The 16,061-nt window shown below is 45.2% G+C and overlaps 1 protein-coding gene across 2 annotated transcripts in view; it reads left to right on the forward strand.

Annotated features, from left to right (window-relative positions):
* Nucleotides 1-16,061, forward strand: part of LOC138301234 (collagen alpha-1(II) chain-like) — a 1,268,735-nt gene that overhangs the window by 651,154 nt on the left and 601,520 nt on the right. For both annotated transcript variants that reach the window (XM_069241494.1, XM_069241495.1), the window contains exon 30: nucleotides 11,400-11,444. In XM_069241494.1, coding sequence (XP_069097595.1) covers nucleotides 11,400-11,444 — 45 coding nt within the window. The remainder of the gene's footprint in view (nucleotides 1-11,399; nucleotides 11,445-16,061) is intronic.

The raw sequence follows: 16,061 nt of genomic DNA on the forward strand, positions 1-16,061 counted from the left end.
TAACCAGGATATAAGTGGTAAAGGGTTCCCCAGTGCTGTAGCACAAGGTTGTGCCGTCCTGGAGGACCCAGGCAAACTACCGATGGCAGTCTTACCATTGCAGACTACCAGAGCGGTGCAAACTGCTCGAGGTTGACTGTGCCCTCACCATGAGTGGCACAGTCTCACATGCTGCCCTACATGTATGTCAGACACACCTAACAAAGTCCTTTGCAGCCCAGGAGTCAAGGTGCATTATATTTGAGGTGCAGACATGTAAGCACCAGATTATATGCCTCTATAGCGTCCTTTCCATTATGGTACACTATAAGTGCAACCCTGTCCATAGGATAACATGGAACTTAAGTCCCAGTTGACCAGTGCTGCTAGCTCCATTATGGTACCGCCTAGGTATGTTGAGTGTAGGAAAGTGCCCTCTTTCTTGGCATGGTTACTCCCATTTTCCGCCTGTTGTCAGTGTGTTTGACTGTGTTCACTGGGATGCTGCTAACCAGGACCTCAGTGATTATGCTCTCCCCTCTAAATTTGGTTGCTAGCAACCTTTTCTTCCCACAATTGGCACACTGGCCCTCCCATATAAGTCCCTAGTATATGGTACCTAGATATCCAGGGCATTGAGGTTCCAGGGGATATCAATGGGCTGCAGCAGTTATTCTGCCACCCATTCTGCCACCCATAGGGAGCCCATGCAAAGGGTTCTGCAGGCCTGCCATTGCAGTCTGAGTGAACCGGGTGCATGCACCCAGTTTCACTACAGGTCACTACACCTGGTCACTGTAAGTCACCCCTATGGTAGGCCTTCTGAGCCCAGAGGGCAGGGTGCAGGTACCTGTGTGTGAGGGCGCCCCTGCACTAGCAGAGGGGGCCCCACGAACTCCAGCCCCATTTGACTGGACTTCGTGAGTGCAGGGACGCCATTTTATATGTGTACCTGACATAGGCCACTACCTATGTCCGGCTACATAATGGTAACCCCAAACTTGGGCCTGTTTCGTATCAAACATGTCGGAATCGGGCCCTAATTCTGTTGAAAGTAGTGGAAGTATGATTCCATGCACTGTGGGGCTCGTTAGAGGACCCCCAGCATTGCTACCACCAGTCTTACAAGTTTTTCCGGGAAGCCCAGCTGCTGCCACCCCTGAGACCAGTTTCTGCCTTCCTGCTGCTTGATCTGAAGGCAGAACAAAGAATTTGCTTTAGGAGAGGGAGGTAACACCCTCTACCTTTGGAAATAGGTGTGACTGGCTTGGGAGGAGTAGTCTCACCAAGCCACAAGTTTGCTTTGAAGGGCACATTTGGTGCCCTCCCTGCATAAACCAGTCGTCGCCGGTTCAGGGATCCCCCCCAGTCCATGCTCTGGCGCGAAACTCGAAAATGGAAAGGGGAGTGACTACTCCACTGTCCATCACCACCCCAGGGGTGATGCCCAGAGCTCCTCCAGAGGGTCCCTGTGTTCTGCCATCTTGATTCCAAGGTTGGCAGGGAACTCTGGGAGCATCTGAGTGGTCAAGCCAGGCAGGTGACGTCAGCAGCACCCTCTGATAGGTAGTTACTTGGCTAGGTGACCAAGGGCCAGATGTAGGAAACAATTTACACGTCGCAAACAGCGATTTTCGCCGTTTGCGACGTGCAAACTGCACTATGCAATGCACAAAACCCGTTTTGCGATTCGGTAACCTGGTTACCGAATCGCAAATGGGTTTGCGAGTCACAATTAGGAAGGGAAGTCCCCTTCCTAATTGCGAGTCGCAGTGCAATGCCAGATTGCTTTGTGACCGCGAACGCGGTTGCAAACCAATCGCAGTTAGCACCCATTTCAAATGGGTGCTAACCCATTCGCAAAAGGGAAGGGGTCTATATGGGACCCCTTCCCCTTTGTGAATGGCATTAAAAACATTTTTCCAGAGCAGGCAGTGGTCCTATGGACACTGCCTGCTCTGAAAAAATGAAATGAAAACGTTTCATTTTTTATTTTTGTAATGCATCTCGTTTTCCTTTAAGGAAAACGGGCTGCATTACAAAAAAAAAAAACTGCTTCATTTAAAAGCAGTCACAGACATGGTGGTCTGCTGTGTCCAGCAGGCCACCATCCCTGTGAGTGCTGCGAGTCTGAAGGGGGTCGCAAATTGCGACCCACCTCATGAATATTCATGAGGTGGGCATTTGCGACCCCCTTGCGAGTTGCAAACAGTGTCAGGGACACTGTTGTGCATAGGGTTTTGCGACTCGCAAATTGCGAGTCGCTCTGACTCACAATTTGAGAGTCGCAAAACCCAACTTAACTACATCTGTCCCCAAGCCCTCTCTTTTGGCTATATAGGGTCTTTCTCTGGGGCGGGTCCTCAGATTCGGCTTGGAAGTTTACAGCAGGACTCCTCAATCTCTGCTTCGAATTCTGGCCTCTGGAACCGCGACCGGACCCTCCAGGAGCCTACAAGCTGCAGATCTATGAGGAAGGATCTTCTGCAACATTGTATCCAGAATTCCTGCCAGCTTTGCAACATTTCCCCAGCTGTGCGTCCTCAGAAGACTGCGACTCTTCAGCCTGCACAAGAAGAAGAAGGAGTCTCCCTTGGGGTGAAGGCATCACTCTCCTGAAACCACAGGTACCTAGCTGCAATGACGACCGGCTGCGTAGGTCGTGCTAAGTCCTTTCCAATACACGCCAGATAGTACCCCCATGCACTGCGTCCTTTGCAGCTGCCAAGGCTTGTTAGCTTCACCTCAAAGGGGAACTTCAGGCAACATGTAACTCCAGCCCCCAGCACTCCCTCCTGCAGCTCCTGGGCCTCTGTGTGGTCCTCCAGCGACGTGGGAGCAACTTCTGTGGTGGTGCGTGGACTGCTTCAGCGACTTCAGTGTCCCTGTCATGTGCGACACCTGTGGGTGCTGCCTCTGCTCCTGTGGACCTTCTGTGACAAAGAGGGTTCCCTGTGACACCCCCTCCTGGGTTGAGTCCTACTGGACCTTGCTGGTCCCCAGCAGCACCTCTTTTCCCCCAACTGTGAATTTGCCTTTGGCAAGGCTTGTTGGTTGAAATCCTTCACCGACACCCATCTGCACTCCAGATTCCAGCATGGGACACCTTATGCACAGATCAGGAACTCTTCTTCAGCTTCTGTGCTGCAGTGCTGACCTGTCTTCCTTCTTAGTCGACCAACTCCAAAAGGTACCTCTGGGTGGGTAGTATCTCCTACTCCCCCCAGACTCCACAGACACTTCTGAACTTGGTCCCCTCTCTCCACAGGTCTCCAGCTCAGGTAATCCACTGCTGGTTTCTTGCAGGCTGTTCAAGGTGTCTTCTTTTTCTTCTTTTCATCCTTTGGGGTGGTTTGGGGAAATCCAGTGTTTTACTCCTGCATTCCTGGTCGCTGGGGGGGTACTGCATTACTTACCTGTGTGGTTTCCTGGTACTCCCAGCTCCCCACTACACGATTTACATACCTAGGTGGGGACCCTGTATTCGCATTCCACTTTCTTAGTATATGGTTTGGGCTCCCCCTAGGGCTACTATTGCTTATTGATATTTTACACTGTTTTCCAAACTTTTTATGCTTACTGTTTATTAGTGTATATATAGTGTATTTACTCATCTCCTATTGGAGGGTTTCCTCTCTAGAATTTTCTGATACTGTGTGCCAAAAATAAAGTACCTTTATTTTTGTACAACCAAGTGTTTTCTTTCTTGTGTGTCAGTACAGTGTGGCTGTAGTGGTATTGCATGAGCTTTGCATGTCTCCTAGATAAGCCTGCTCATCCACAGCTACCTCTAGAGAGCCTGGCTTCTATATACTGCCTACACTTTACAGATAAGGGACCTGGACCTGGTATAAGGTGTAAGTACCATAGGTACCCACCACACATCAGGCCAGCTTCCTACATTGAGCTTGGTGACAAACAATGTGTCTTCTCTCCCCCAACACGAATCTTGTGTCAAGGACAGCTGCCATGCACCCAGCCTGACCACACCTCTAGAGTGAGCAGCACCAGTCTGTGCACTAAATTTTAATTTCTGCCATCTTAGGAGAGGCAGACTAGAGGGTTCTGGGTAGTTAAGTGACCTGTCCCACCGTATGTGGTCACCTCAGTGCTGGATTAGTTGTAGGAGCCAGCTGCCCATTGGCCACTAGCCTTTACACCCCTAACTCCACTAGATGCTGGATTTAAGGGACACCCCTGACACCAGAACCTCCAATTTGATCAACCAACTTCAAAGAAAGATCTATAGAAGCTCTGCATCACTAATAACAGAACTCTGTCTCCTCCTGCAAAGCAAAGGAAGGAAACTCTGTCCCTGAGGCAATAGTCTGGGAACTGCATGATTGACCTTCGTCCTTGGTTAAAACTCATAACTCCCGACCAGAGGAACACCTGTGGAAACAAGAAACACCTTCTGTCTCCCTTGTACTGATGCCGCCAGTCACCTGCATACTGTAAGTAAAAATAGCAGCAGTATCCAAAGTTTCACCAGCCATCAGGCCCGCCTTGAGATCGACAGTAACCTGGTGTCTTCTGGGGGTTGTAGTCCAGCCTGCCTCCAAGTTTCAGGCCAATACCTCACTCGCTTGGACCCTGGTAACTTCCCAAAGGATTTCTGCCTCCTTACTGCTGCCAAAGCTTGTTTGTTGCCATTTCCTCAATGCTGCAGGTGCGGGGCACAATATGTAAGCTGTATCCAACATCTGCAACTCAGCCCCAGCGGAGAGTCTGCATCTGTATAGCAGCCTCTTTTTGCCAGCTGTAAAAACAGTGTTCAGCACCATGGACAGCCAGGACAACTCTGCCCCTAGACCTCATAGACCTGGTAGGATCAAACTGATTGTTTTGCCCTGGTCCCAGGGTCCACACCACCATACCCATAAGGATGCCCCTCAGCTTGACCTCCAAGTGTTCGGATCCCACCAGTGGCATCCCTGCCATTGACTTCACTGCAAGTCCCGTTCAGCGCCATGGACAGCCAGGACAACTTTGTACCTGGACTCCATGGGCCAGGTAAAACTGCTCTGACTGACATGATATGGTCCCAGGGACTGCGCTAGCTTAAACCTCAAAGAGTGCCATGTAACTCAGTTTCTAAGTGCACTTTTTGTAACATATGACATTTTCCCATTGACTTCAATGCAGCGTTTAAATGTAATTTCTGCAGTTATTTTCTATTGCTTCTAAAATCGATATCTCCGGTTCTGCCGAACCTATATTTGTTTGTTTTGGTGACTAAAATTATATAGCAATCAGCTCTATTTTGTTAAATTGGTGTCGGATTTCTTTCAGTTGTGCCAGTCACTTATCATCCATGTTTGTGCTGTTTAATGCTTAACACGTTCCCACGTTCCTCTAAGTAAAACCTGCCTGCTATTGTCACACTACCAGGAATAAGCTGAGGGTTTACTAGTGTGAAACCAAGGATCATCTCTGAGGTATTGTGATAGTATTGCATGGTGAGGTCTAACCCACACACCACCTAATACTCCACTTTCCTACTTTTTCCCTTTGGCCCCTCCGGATGGAAATCCAAAAAGCTTGATGCTTTAAGCTGTAAAGGTATCTCTTCCAGCAGATTGGCTAATTTGGCTCTCTGCAATGATAGTACCACTTGCCTTTTTCACTGATAGGTCCCTGCCTTGCAGAAGCTGGTAAAAGCGATGATTTTTAGCCTGCTAGAAAGAGTAATTTACTGACCTGATGAGTGATGGCCAAGTTGTATTGAAACAGATACTAAAGTCTGGATTTGGCTCCAAGAAAACCACTGCTCAGTCTATGGGCATGGATACCGATGTGTTAGAATACTTGGATGTGTTCCACTAGATTTTGAGAAGATATCCCTGCTACACGTATGGACATGCTGTTTGGCAGAGTGTGTTTATTTACAAGAGAAGGACAACTCCTCCTTGAAATGTTTCAAGATCAGCAGGGTTGAGGGTCACACCTTAAGTCTGGCATCCCCTACACAGCAATTCTACTAACAATATAGGATGTAGTGTGGTTCTTCCACACTGCAGTCCTGACAACAGTCATCTAAGCCAATTAAGATGCCACAGCAAATGAACTGCTCCTTTTGAGGCAGGAATGGATCCAGGAGGTGTCACCAGCAGCATCAGAAGATTCAGCCCCCAACATCTTCTGCATCTTCTTCCACATCCAAGGTGCTCTGATGCCCTCCCTTTTGACATCACCTTCCAGGGGTGCAGTCATATTGGACTGATGGGTGATCCAGATCATCTGTCAGTGGAATGCAGTCATATTGGGCTGATAGGTGATCCAAATCATCCGTCGAGCTGTACCTTCTCTTCCTATACTCCCCTCCAGACCACCTCTCTTCCTTCAGCACATGCTGAATAGTGGTGGAAGTATTTACCTCGATGGAAAATGAGTCCATAGGATTGGTATTTCCAGAAGGGAGAGGTATGGTATTTGTCTCCCTTTACTTCTTGTTTCCCAAGAAAGATAGAGGCCTGAGGCCTATTCTGGATCTCTACCTTCTGAATTCACATTCTGTTCTTCCAGCCGGGCCACTTAAAATTGCGGTCCATTAGCCAAGTCTTGTTGGTCTTGTACTCAGGAGATTGGTTGGAGCCTATAGATCTCTAGAATGCCTTCTTTCATGTTCCTGTTCTTCCCACTTAGAGATACTAACTGAGGTTTGCAGAACGGTCCTAGCACTGTTTGCTGTCATCCCACTGAGACTAACGACAGGCCCATGCAAACTTTTCAAAGATGCTGGTGGTTATGGTAGCATCTCTGGAGGTCGGGGTCACTCGTATGGTGGAGGCCAACCATAATTGTTCTCAATGTCCAGATATCGCCCACACAGAGCCTGACTTTTATTGAGACGGTGCTTGTTCCTACCCTTATTAAAGCCCTCCCTTTTTCTCAGCGGTTCATGGATATTCGAGTGGTAATTCTAGTGTGTCTGATTCAAGCTCAGAGTAGGTCTAATGGGGCTTTCCCCTGTTAGGCCTCATACATCCTGCTGGTGCCTCATGCCAGATGTCTGATGAGAGTCCTCCAGGTGTAACTGAGGAGGCAGTGGTTGCAAAATCCTTGAAGTCTCTTGGCTGTGGACAAATTCTCCAGTTAGTGCACCAGGATCTGCAATGGTGGATGCACCCATCACACCTTACAAGAGGTTGTCATTTAAGCCATCCACAGGTTCAGGCTGCAAGGGTTACAGATTCCTTCTTGTTAGGGTGCTGTGTTCTTCTGGGCAGAATGATGGCATGGGGCATATAATCTGTTTTTGGAGCATAGCCTGCATATAATTTTGTTTCTGGCACTGTGCCTTGCCTGAATGCCTTTCTCACTTCAACTGCAAGAGGCAAGGACCAAATTGGTTTGGGCAACACTACCACGACGAATCCATTGTATCAACAGATTGGGTGGGATAGGGTCCTGGACCTTTGTTGGGAAGCATTATGCATGAGGTATTGGGCAGAGTAACGAGGAAAAGTCCCAGTAAGACTCCCTCAAAATGTAGGCGGATGCTGTCAGTCACTTCTCACTAGAGGACCTCGAATGGGAATTATAAAGAGGTAGGTGATCTTCTCCAGATTGGCATTTCCATTCAGACATCTCTTTGCTGTGGTCCAGAACAGGAAGTGTCTTCCAGTTTGTGTTTTTATTTAGTTGGCTGGTTCAACCTTAGACTCCAAAATTGAGCTGTTGGTGGCAAGTACGTCTGCTTGTAGGGCTGGAGCACTTCTGGTCCTTTTGGTTCATCCAGCCTACACAGTGCTCTTCCCTGATAAGTTGGTCTTTAGCCCCTGCATTTCCTTCATACCTACGGTAGTTTATACATTAGATATGGCCCGGTTTATTTCATTTTTCTTTGCTCCTCCACATTCAACCAAGGAGGAAGACTATCTACACAGACTAGAACTGAAACATGCTGGCTGTTTTCACATCACCTACATTTCAGGAAAGGGTTGATGATCAACTCTTTGTGGGCTTTGCTGGAGCTAAAGAGGGCAAGGGGTTAACTTATCACACCATATTGTGTTGGTTCATGCTCTGAATCGTGATCTGCTATGCTCTTGGCAAGAAAGACCCTTAGGAGAGCATTTGTGTTTATTCTGCCAGATCCATGGCTGCTTGTGTGCCTTTTTCTAGTGGGATGCTGGTTGCTGACATGTTCCAGGTAGCTACATGGTCATCCTTGCATACGTTTGCTATCCACTTCTGCCTCATTACGACAGTGACTGGTGCTTTACCAAGCTATGTTGCACAGTTCCAGTGGTTTACCACCACTGCTCAGTCTCATCTCCTAGGGAGGTACTGATATGAGTCTCAGTTAGAAGGCCAGGAATTTGATGTAAGATGTATCCATCAGAAGAAAAAGCTACTTATCTTTGGAAACAGTATTTCTGGTGGGTACGTTATCTTCTTGCATATTCCTCACTGCCCTCCCTCAAACGCAGTGAGTTGGTGTAAGAAAATGGCTCTTTTTGCATAATCACCTCCAAACTGTTAGACTGTTGCTGCTGTTTTTTTGATTCTGAAAGTTATTTGAGACCTCGCAGCCAGGCTTCAGTGCAAGGTTTCTGAGCTTTAAAACGTGTATTTTAATTGGTTTACCACCAATTGGCATGTTAAGTCCCTACTATCCTGTACCAGGGGTACCCAGGGCCTGTCAATTAGGTGTCCCTCGTGGACTGAAGCACTGAATTGTGCCACCATGGGTCTGACAGAGCAAAGCATGGCCCCCAGCCATTGCAGGCTAGTAGGGTTGTTTTAAAACTGCTAGCTAGACTTTGCCATTTAAGCCCATGGTAAAGCCCAAACCTTACTTTTTAATATTTATGAGTTACTCCTAAGGGAAACCTATTGAGCCCTAAAGGAAGGATGCATTATTTTAAAAAGAAAGACATGTGTTTCTCCATGTCCTGAGATTAAAATTCACATTGTCGATTTCTATGGTAGCAAGGCTAGTAGCCTCATTAGTGAGTATAGAGTTTACATGCTGACAACTAAGTAGTGCTAACTTCCAAATGGGATACTAAAAATGGCACTTCAAGGTAGCAAACAAATTGTTGCATTAATCCCTACTTGTTGCTGAAGTAGAAGTTAATGTAACTGTTTTACAAATGGCAACTTTAAAAAGTTTCTACTTTGTTGCTCACAGTTTTCCAGTAGCTGTTTTCAATTGCACACAGCTGCTGCCCTCTCGACACACAGATCACATGTATAATGGCGAGAAGACCAAATGACTGCCCTTAGGCTGCACCAAAGACTGGACTGCACCAGCTGCACCTATGGACTGACAAAGGGAATACTGCACCAGTGGTGCACTACTCATGGGAATGTTGCTCACGAGTACCAGACAGAGGAAGCGACTCCAAGAGTCATAAAAAATGAGAAGCCTGCGCACTTGATAGCCCAGCACCAAGAAGCCTGACCTCTGCTAGACACTGAGTTGAAGCCTGAGAGACCAAGTCGTGAACCTCACAAGTTGCCTCCGTGTCTGCTGGACCCAAGGGAGTCATTAGAGTGCAGTTTGGTGAGCCAGCAAGGAAGTTATTGCCAGCCAAAGAAAACCAAGTGGATTGTAGTAACTGGAGACTAGTAGACCGGTGGCAACTCTAGGGGCAACAGGTCCTGCAGTGGACTTCTCCCGGACACCCTGGGAACTCGACCACGGAGGCCACAATCACCCCCCAAAACTTAAGGATAGAGGGGTGGCCACAGGAAGACACACCACACTAGCTCAACATCTTCTTGCATCTTCAGCGTCCTCTATCCCTTGCATCAGGCCCATTCTATTGCCACAGGATTTAGAACTGATCTAGTGACTGCTAAAACCCACCAGTAACTGTCCTCCATACCTGTTTGGCCCTGGCGAATGGTTTTCCATGCTCAGTGGGATACAGGATAACTATTAGGAACTGATGCCAGGACACTGGTCTTGTGCCTTATGTCACTAGGGGACTATAAAATCCAAGGCACAATCACAGGTGCAGCCATTTGGTACCTCCAGCCGTCACTGAGTAGTCATTGTTGAGGACATGTTTTCTGAACCAGTCTTACTCTTGGAAATATTACTCATAATTTTGGTAATTTATAGAATGATTATGTATGCACCAGAAACACTGTTACCAATGGTCAATAGCTTTTTATTTGGACACAGTTGATATGGTATCCTGGGCCATGGAGTTCATTGAAGCCTTGGAGGCATGCCTGGATAAGAGCCACTGGATTATCTGAAGGTTTTTAATTGTAGTTGTTTCCATGCCATTTTATAGATATTGTCCCTTTGGGGAAAAGATACTCAACTCCTCAGGCAAGTTTAAACAAACCTGGGCTACAATCCAAGTTGGTCTACCCTGCTCAACAGTAAAGCAAGTTAAGGCAATGTAGTCATCAGTTTATAAGGTGAGAACATCAACCACAGCAGGTTTAGCAGTAGTGGGCTAGAGAAGAGGTAAGCAAGCTCACCGAATGTGGGTGATTCTCATTGATAAATAAATACTGCTATAAACTTAAAATCAAACCTACCCTGGTGGTTTATGTGGCTTTTTTAAATAAAGAATAGATGACCATGTCAGCACTGATGCAAAATATACCAATTCAGAAGAATTGCCAATTTGCTACTTATTCCTCTATACTCTTTTCTGGATAATAGGAAGCATGTTTATTTTGGCAAAACAGGTCTTCATAATTTTCTAGTCTGATTAGTTTGAACTGTCCTAAACTCTTTCACAAATTCTCTGAGTGGTTTAAGTAAAGAATCTGCAAAAGTGCCGATCCAGTGGAAAAATAAATGATTACTTTCTGTAACATTCTATATAATTAATCTCTCTACACCCTTCTTAAGAATATGTCTTTGTTGTTTTTGTTATATGTGTAATGTTTTTCCTGTGGCCTCTGTGCGAAGGGGATAAACTCCCATACACCGTATATATTCACACAATATCATCACTTTCAATTGAGCCATCTGACTTCACTGTCCATATGAAGAGGCACCACCTGGCAGAAATGTCAGGCTACTGCAGTGAAACATGTTTCAGATTCAGTCTTTCTCCTGAGAAGGGCTTCAAATATGGAATCTGCAGAAGCATAGTCATATAACATAAAGGAAATTATTTTAAGTAATTAATTTATTAATTAGTGTGACATTTAAACAGGTTTGTTGTAATGAGTGGATCTTAGTCCATCTATATTAAGTGGGCTTATGGCTGTGTATATTGCATGATAGCAGATTAGATGCAGATTATTTCAACAGTGTTAATAAAAACAGGAGTCATTGTCGTGCAGAATGTCATTTTGGGTGATTAAGAGCTCACTTTCGTCGTTTGTTGGATGCATTGAGTATGTGTTTGTGCTTGTTTGGGAATATTTATCTCATAGCTTCCTTCTTTAGTTCCAGATGGAAATTCATTTTCTAACATAACTGTTTTTTTGTCCAGGGCCGAATGGGACAGCGGGGCCTTGTTGGGTTGCCAGGACCTCCGGTGAGTTCATCACATTCTGCACCAGCATTTGTTCATTGCTTCTAAACTTTGGTATGCCCCTGGGCATGATGACATGGAGTCTTGTTTAGGTGCCATCCCGCATATTGCCTCCACTTCTTTTTTCCATGCCGTTTTAGTTGGATCTCAAGCTCCGTTCCTGTGAATATTCTTAAATGTATCATAAACAGATGTCCGTGTAGAAAATTCTGCATTTCTCAGTATTTTGTCCTTTTATGTGCAACTGTGGGTGCAACCCACTGATTATTGGGGACTCAATATAATGAACTGTGTACTATCCCTGCTGGTGATGTGTGTCCTCCATTGTTGCACTACCTATCTAGTGTCCACTGACTTCTTTATTTGTCACAAAGTTTTAGTTGTTTTACTTGACAGAACACTTATTGTTGCCAAATTGTGTGTTATTTTTCTTCATGATTTTTGCTGTGAAAATCAAAACGTCTTACATTCTAGACTTCATCTAAATATCCATATGGTTTGTTCAAGGTTTTAACTCATCAGTGCAATTGGGGCTTATAACCCGAAATGCCTTTTCTCAAGCTGTTAACATTCATGTCCGTTCAGTTGAAGACCAAAGCTTAAAACCATATCTTGTAACCACAGCATATTCCCTGAAGAAGGACCTCTGGGGTTTTGAGCCCAAATGCATTGAGGATTAGAGTGTTAAAGGATATGGACATTTGAATGAAGTCCAGGATGTAACAAATTTTGATTGTTACAGCTACAATTATGAATAAAACGTCTAAAAACAACACAAAATGTGGTGGGCTATAAAAGTGTTTTTGTTAACTAAAACAATACAAAACTGTGATAAACAAAGAAGTCAGAGGACCATTGAAAAATAATGCAACCAAGGAGGACACATACTCCCAGCATAGAAAATGCACAGTTCATAAACAGATGTCAGTCAAGGACCCACTCAACAGCTACCTGTGGTGTCAAAATGCTAAGTCATTTACCAAATGATTTCTCCTGCATTCAAAGGTGATCAATGAGTGGGAGCAAAGCTACATATAGAGAGGGCCCTTCAGAATTGAGTTCCAGCTATAGGTAAGTCAAAATCAAGGAAAGGATATGCAAAGAAAACTTAAGGAGCCTCACAAACAGGACAAGAACTCCTTTAGGCTTTCCTGGGCCAGGCCTAGAAGTCAGTAGCCTCATCACAGGCTTCTTAATCTTCTGAGCATGACTTGACTTTGGAGAAGATGCACCAAGAGTTTCTTGGACCATCTTCAAATCTTCATCAGGTTGTATCCTTCCGTAGCACAAACCAGCAGGTGTCCAAAATAGATCTGCCTCCCTCTCGTGTGCCTTCAGGCCCCACAGAGCCAAAGACAAATAGTTGCACTTCTGCCAGCATCTTTGGCCTATGATACTGGGCATTATTTCTTTTCCATTGTTGAAGGCCCGACCCAACAGCTTCGCTCCGCTGACCTTGCCCTCGCCACCGTCCCACGCATCTGCAGAACAACCACCGACAGCAGATCATTCTCGCACCTCGCCGCCAAGACGTCAAACACTCTTCCCACCCACCTGCGTCAGACCAAGGACCTCCTTGCCTTCAGGAGACATCTCAAGACATGGCTATTCGAGCAGTAGCAGCCCTCCCCTCAGCACCTTGAGACGCTCAACCCCACTGGCACCACTCACAAACTCTAACTATTGGTTGTCCAGGATTTGTTCTTTGTCTTGCTATGGAATCATGAAGGCACAACATTACTGTTTACAATAAGCCACTTGCAGGTCACCTTCTGGGGTGTTAGAGATTTGCTAGATTTGAAGCCATTTTGTCTCAGATTGTGAACATATACAGATGTCTCAGGTTATTGTACACAATGAGAATGATTATAATGTGGACAGACTCCTCCACTTTATTATATTGATTCAGGCTTTCACTGGGATTTGTAAAATGTCTGTGGCCTAGACACATCATTACATCATTAGAGTTTAATCTGGATTAACGCTCTTGACATCCTATTTTTGCCATAGTAATCGGCAATGTGAGGAATACCCTGGAATTTGTTTACATACATTTATAAACCAGGGCTATCTACTTCTGACCTTCCTATTCCCCAAAACGGTGCCCTTGTGGACCCAATTCTAACAGCTTCATCCATGCATTTTTCTGCTTTGGGGGTTAGGCATCAAATTGCGTGCATCACACGGGGGTTTTGTGTTCTTGATGCTGCATCCTTCTCTGGAGAAACTGGTGATGCAGACCTCATCTAACAAACTTGACCCTTATGCCTTTAATTTTGTTCCCCCCAAACAAGAATCCTAAGTGGATCAGTGCCTTGGGACTTAAGTCTTGAGCCAGAATTTTTTTCTTTAATTAGTCTGGGGTTGCGATGCCTCTTGTCTTCTGGCTCTTTACTGCTATATAGGTACATTCCATGAGGGGCTTTTATGGGTACATTCCATGAAGGGCTTTGAGCACTTGCACTTTCTTTTCACAAACTGTTCAGGGTGGTCAGGATTTGATCAAACATTTCTTGAGCTCTGGCTTGGAATCAATAGATTCAGTTTCCAGTGCAAAGGGGGGGGGGCAGCATTATCATTCATCGGTGTGGGTAAATGTGGATTATTATATGGTGTGGTTGTGCAATGTCGCTTTGTAATAATGGCACAAATCTGTATCATGTCCAGTCAGGATTGTTTGTAAAACCTGAGCTCAGTCCTGGGAAGCTGTAGCTCAGAGCAGTCAGGTTTAAGTACCAAAACAATTGATTAAGATGAATGAAAAAAGAATATGCAACACAATAGCATTCTAACACCCATTTATAAAAATAGATGGTATTTCTATCTTTAAACAGACACCAAAACAACAGAAATCTACCACATGATTCCAGAGATACAACCTGCCAAGGGTCAGACTAATGCATTTTAGTGCTGGTTTCCGCATCACTACACTAAATTGCATTTGTCATAAAAGATAGTTGGTACAGCACCTCAATGAGGCACACTATCCCTTTCTTATTATGTTTTGCTCCGTCTGTAACTCGAGTCCTGCCTGTCTGGTACCCCCACCGCTCAGCCCCCCTCTCAGCCCCACAGCCCCATGACCACACCTTGCTGCCCAGTGACTGTTTCCAGGAAGCACAGGTATTTAAACGTGCCAGTCTCTGCCAGCAGCTCTGTAATGAACCACCTGGAAGAACAGACTTGAGGCAGCATTTAGATAATCTCGGTCTAATTCAGGAAACAAGGTAGGCTCCCATCCTATTTGGAGGCTATTTACAGAATGATTTGTCTTACTTTGTCAGAACCTGTCCCTGATATGTTGCCTTCTCCCTCGCCATGGTTTGTGATGCTTACAATGTTTCACATGTGCAACTGTGTTGCAAAAACAGACCACCAGCTGCGCCTGGGCTATCTCACATAGTTGGCCATGGATCATGCTGCAAACACTGCCTATATGTCAGAGTAGAGTTAAGCGAGGAACAAGCGAATTGTGGTACTCGTGTAGGTTGTGTGTGGTCCTTTGCAGCGCTTGATGGAATCCGTCAGAAAATTTGTGTGACATGTTGGCTTCCTTAGGAGGAGCATCTAGTTTCTAACGGAATAATCATGTGCACCTGTTATAGAACCACTATCTTCTTTCTGTCTCAAGATGGGTCTAAGAAAACAATGTTATCTGCCAAAGCAGAGTGATTGTAATTCTTTTCTTACTGTGCAGTTTTTGAAGGGAATTAAATCAATACTGCAATGAAAATACTGCTCCTTGTAACAATTACACATGTGCAGATTGTTATTGTCAGCAGTAATATTATACAACTGTTAATGCATTTGCATGGTGTCCTGACTACAGTTAAGGTTTGCAATGTTTCTTCCAAGTGACATCATTTTGTTTCAGTTTTGCTTTAAGATGGTCTGTTGTTCACAGTGGAAATCTCAATGTATACCTTATATTGTCAAATTAATATTTTATTTTACATAGAGAATAATATTTTGAGTGAGAAAAAGAATTCGAAAAAGTTTTAAGAAACCTGCAGTACTTTAAGGCAGTTTCCAGACCACGCCTGTGCACAAAAAGTGCGACATTTCTGTAATCTGTCATTACATGAACATAATTTTTTTTTCTGCAAAAGGCAAAGTTTCACTTAGTGTCACACGTAAGTCAATGACATGTCAGACATAAGCACACCAAGGACATAGAAATGTGACACATAGCAAATTGGAAACTATGGCGATATGGATTTTTGAGAGAAACAATAAATCACTGCTTTTCACTAAATGCAATACATTTTGGTAATCTGCAGTGATTGCAGGCTAGGGTTAGCCACACCAAGCAAGTTGTAAATAGCTATATGGGCACTCTTGGGGGTTCCAACTCCAATAGGGAGATAGTCACATGGACCAGACTGCTTCATGGGAAGATACCTGTTGTTCTTAGCAGTTTCCAGTCACGTTCTGAATCCTATTGCCACTAAATTCAATGGAGTGGACTTATGCAAGGGATTCAGGATGGCAAAGATGCTCAGGGATGCTGTGCTGCTGTGGAGCATCTTCCTGTAGCCACCTCTTGGTCCTCAAGCTTGGATTTGGGGGGGCGACTTTGGCCTTAGTTGTCGAATTCCTATGAAGTCCAGGTAAAGTCCA

Source organism: Pleurodeles waltl, chromosome 6, assembly GCF_031143425.1.
Source record: "Pleurodeles waltl isolate 20211129_DDA chromosome 6, aPleWal1.hap1.20221129, whole genome shotgun sequence".
Lineage (NCBI taxonomy): Eukaryota > Metazoa > Chordata > Amphibia > Caudata > Salamandridae > Pleurodeles > Pleurodeles waltl.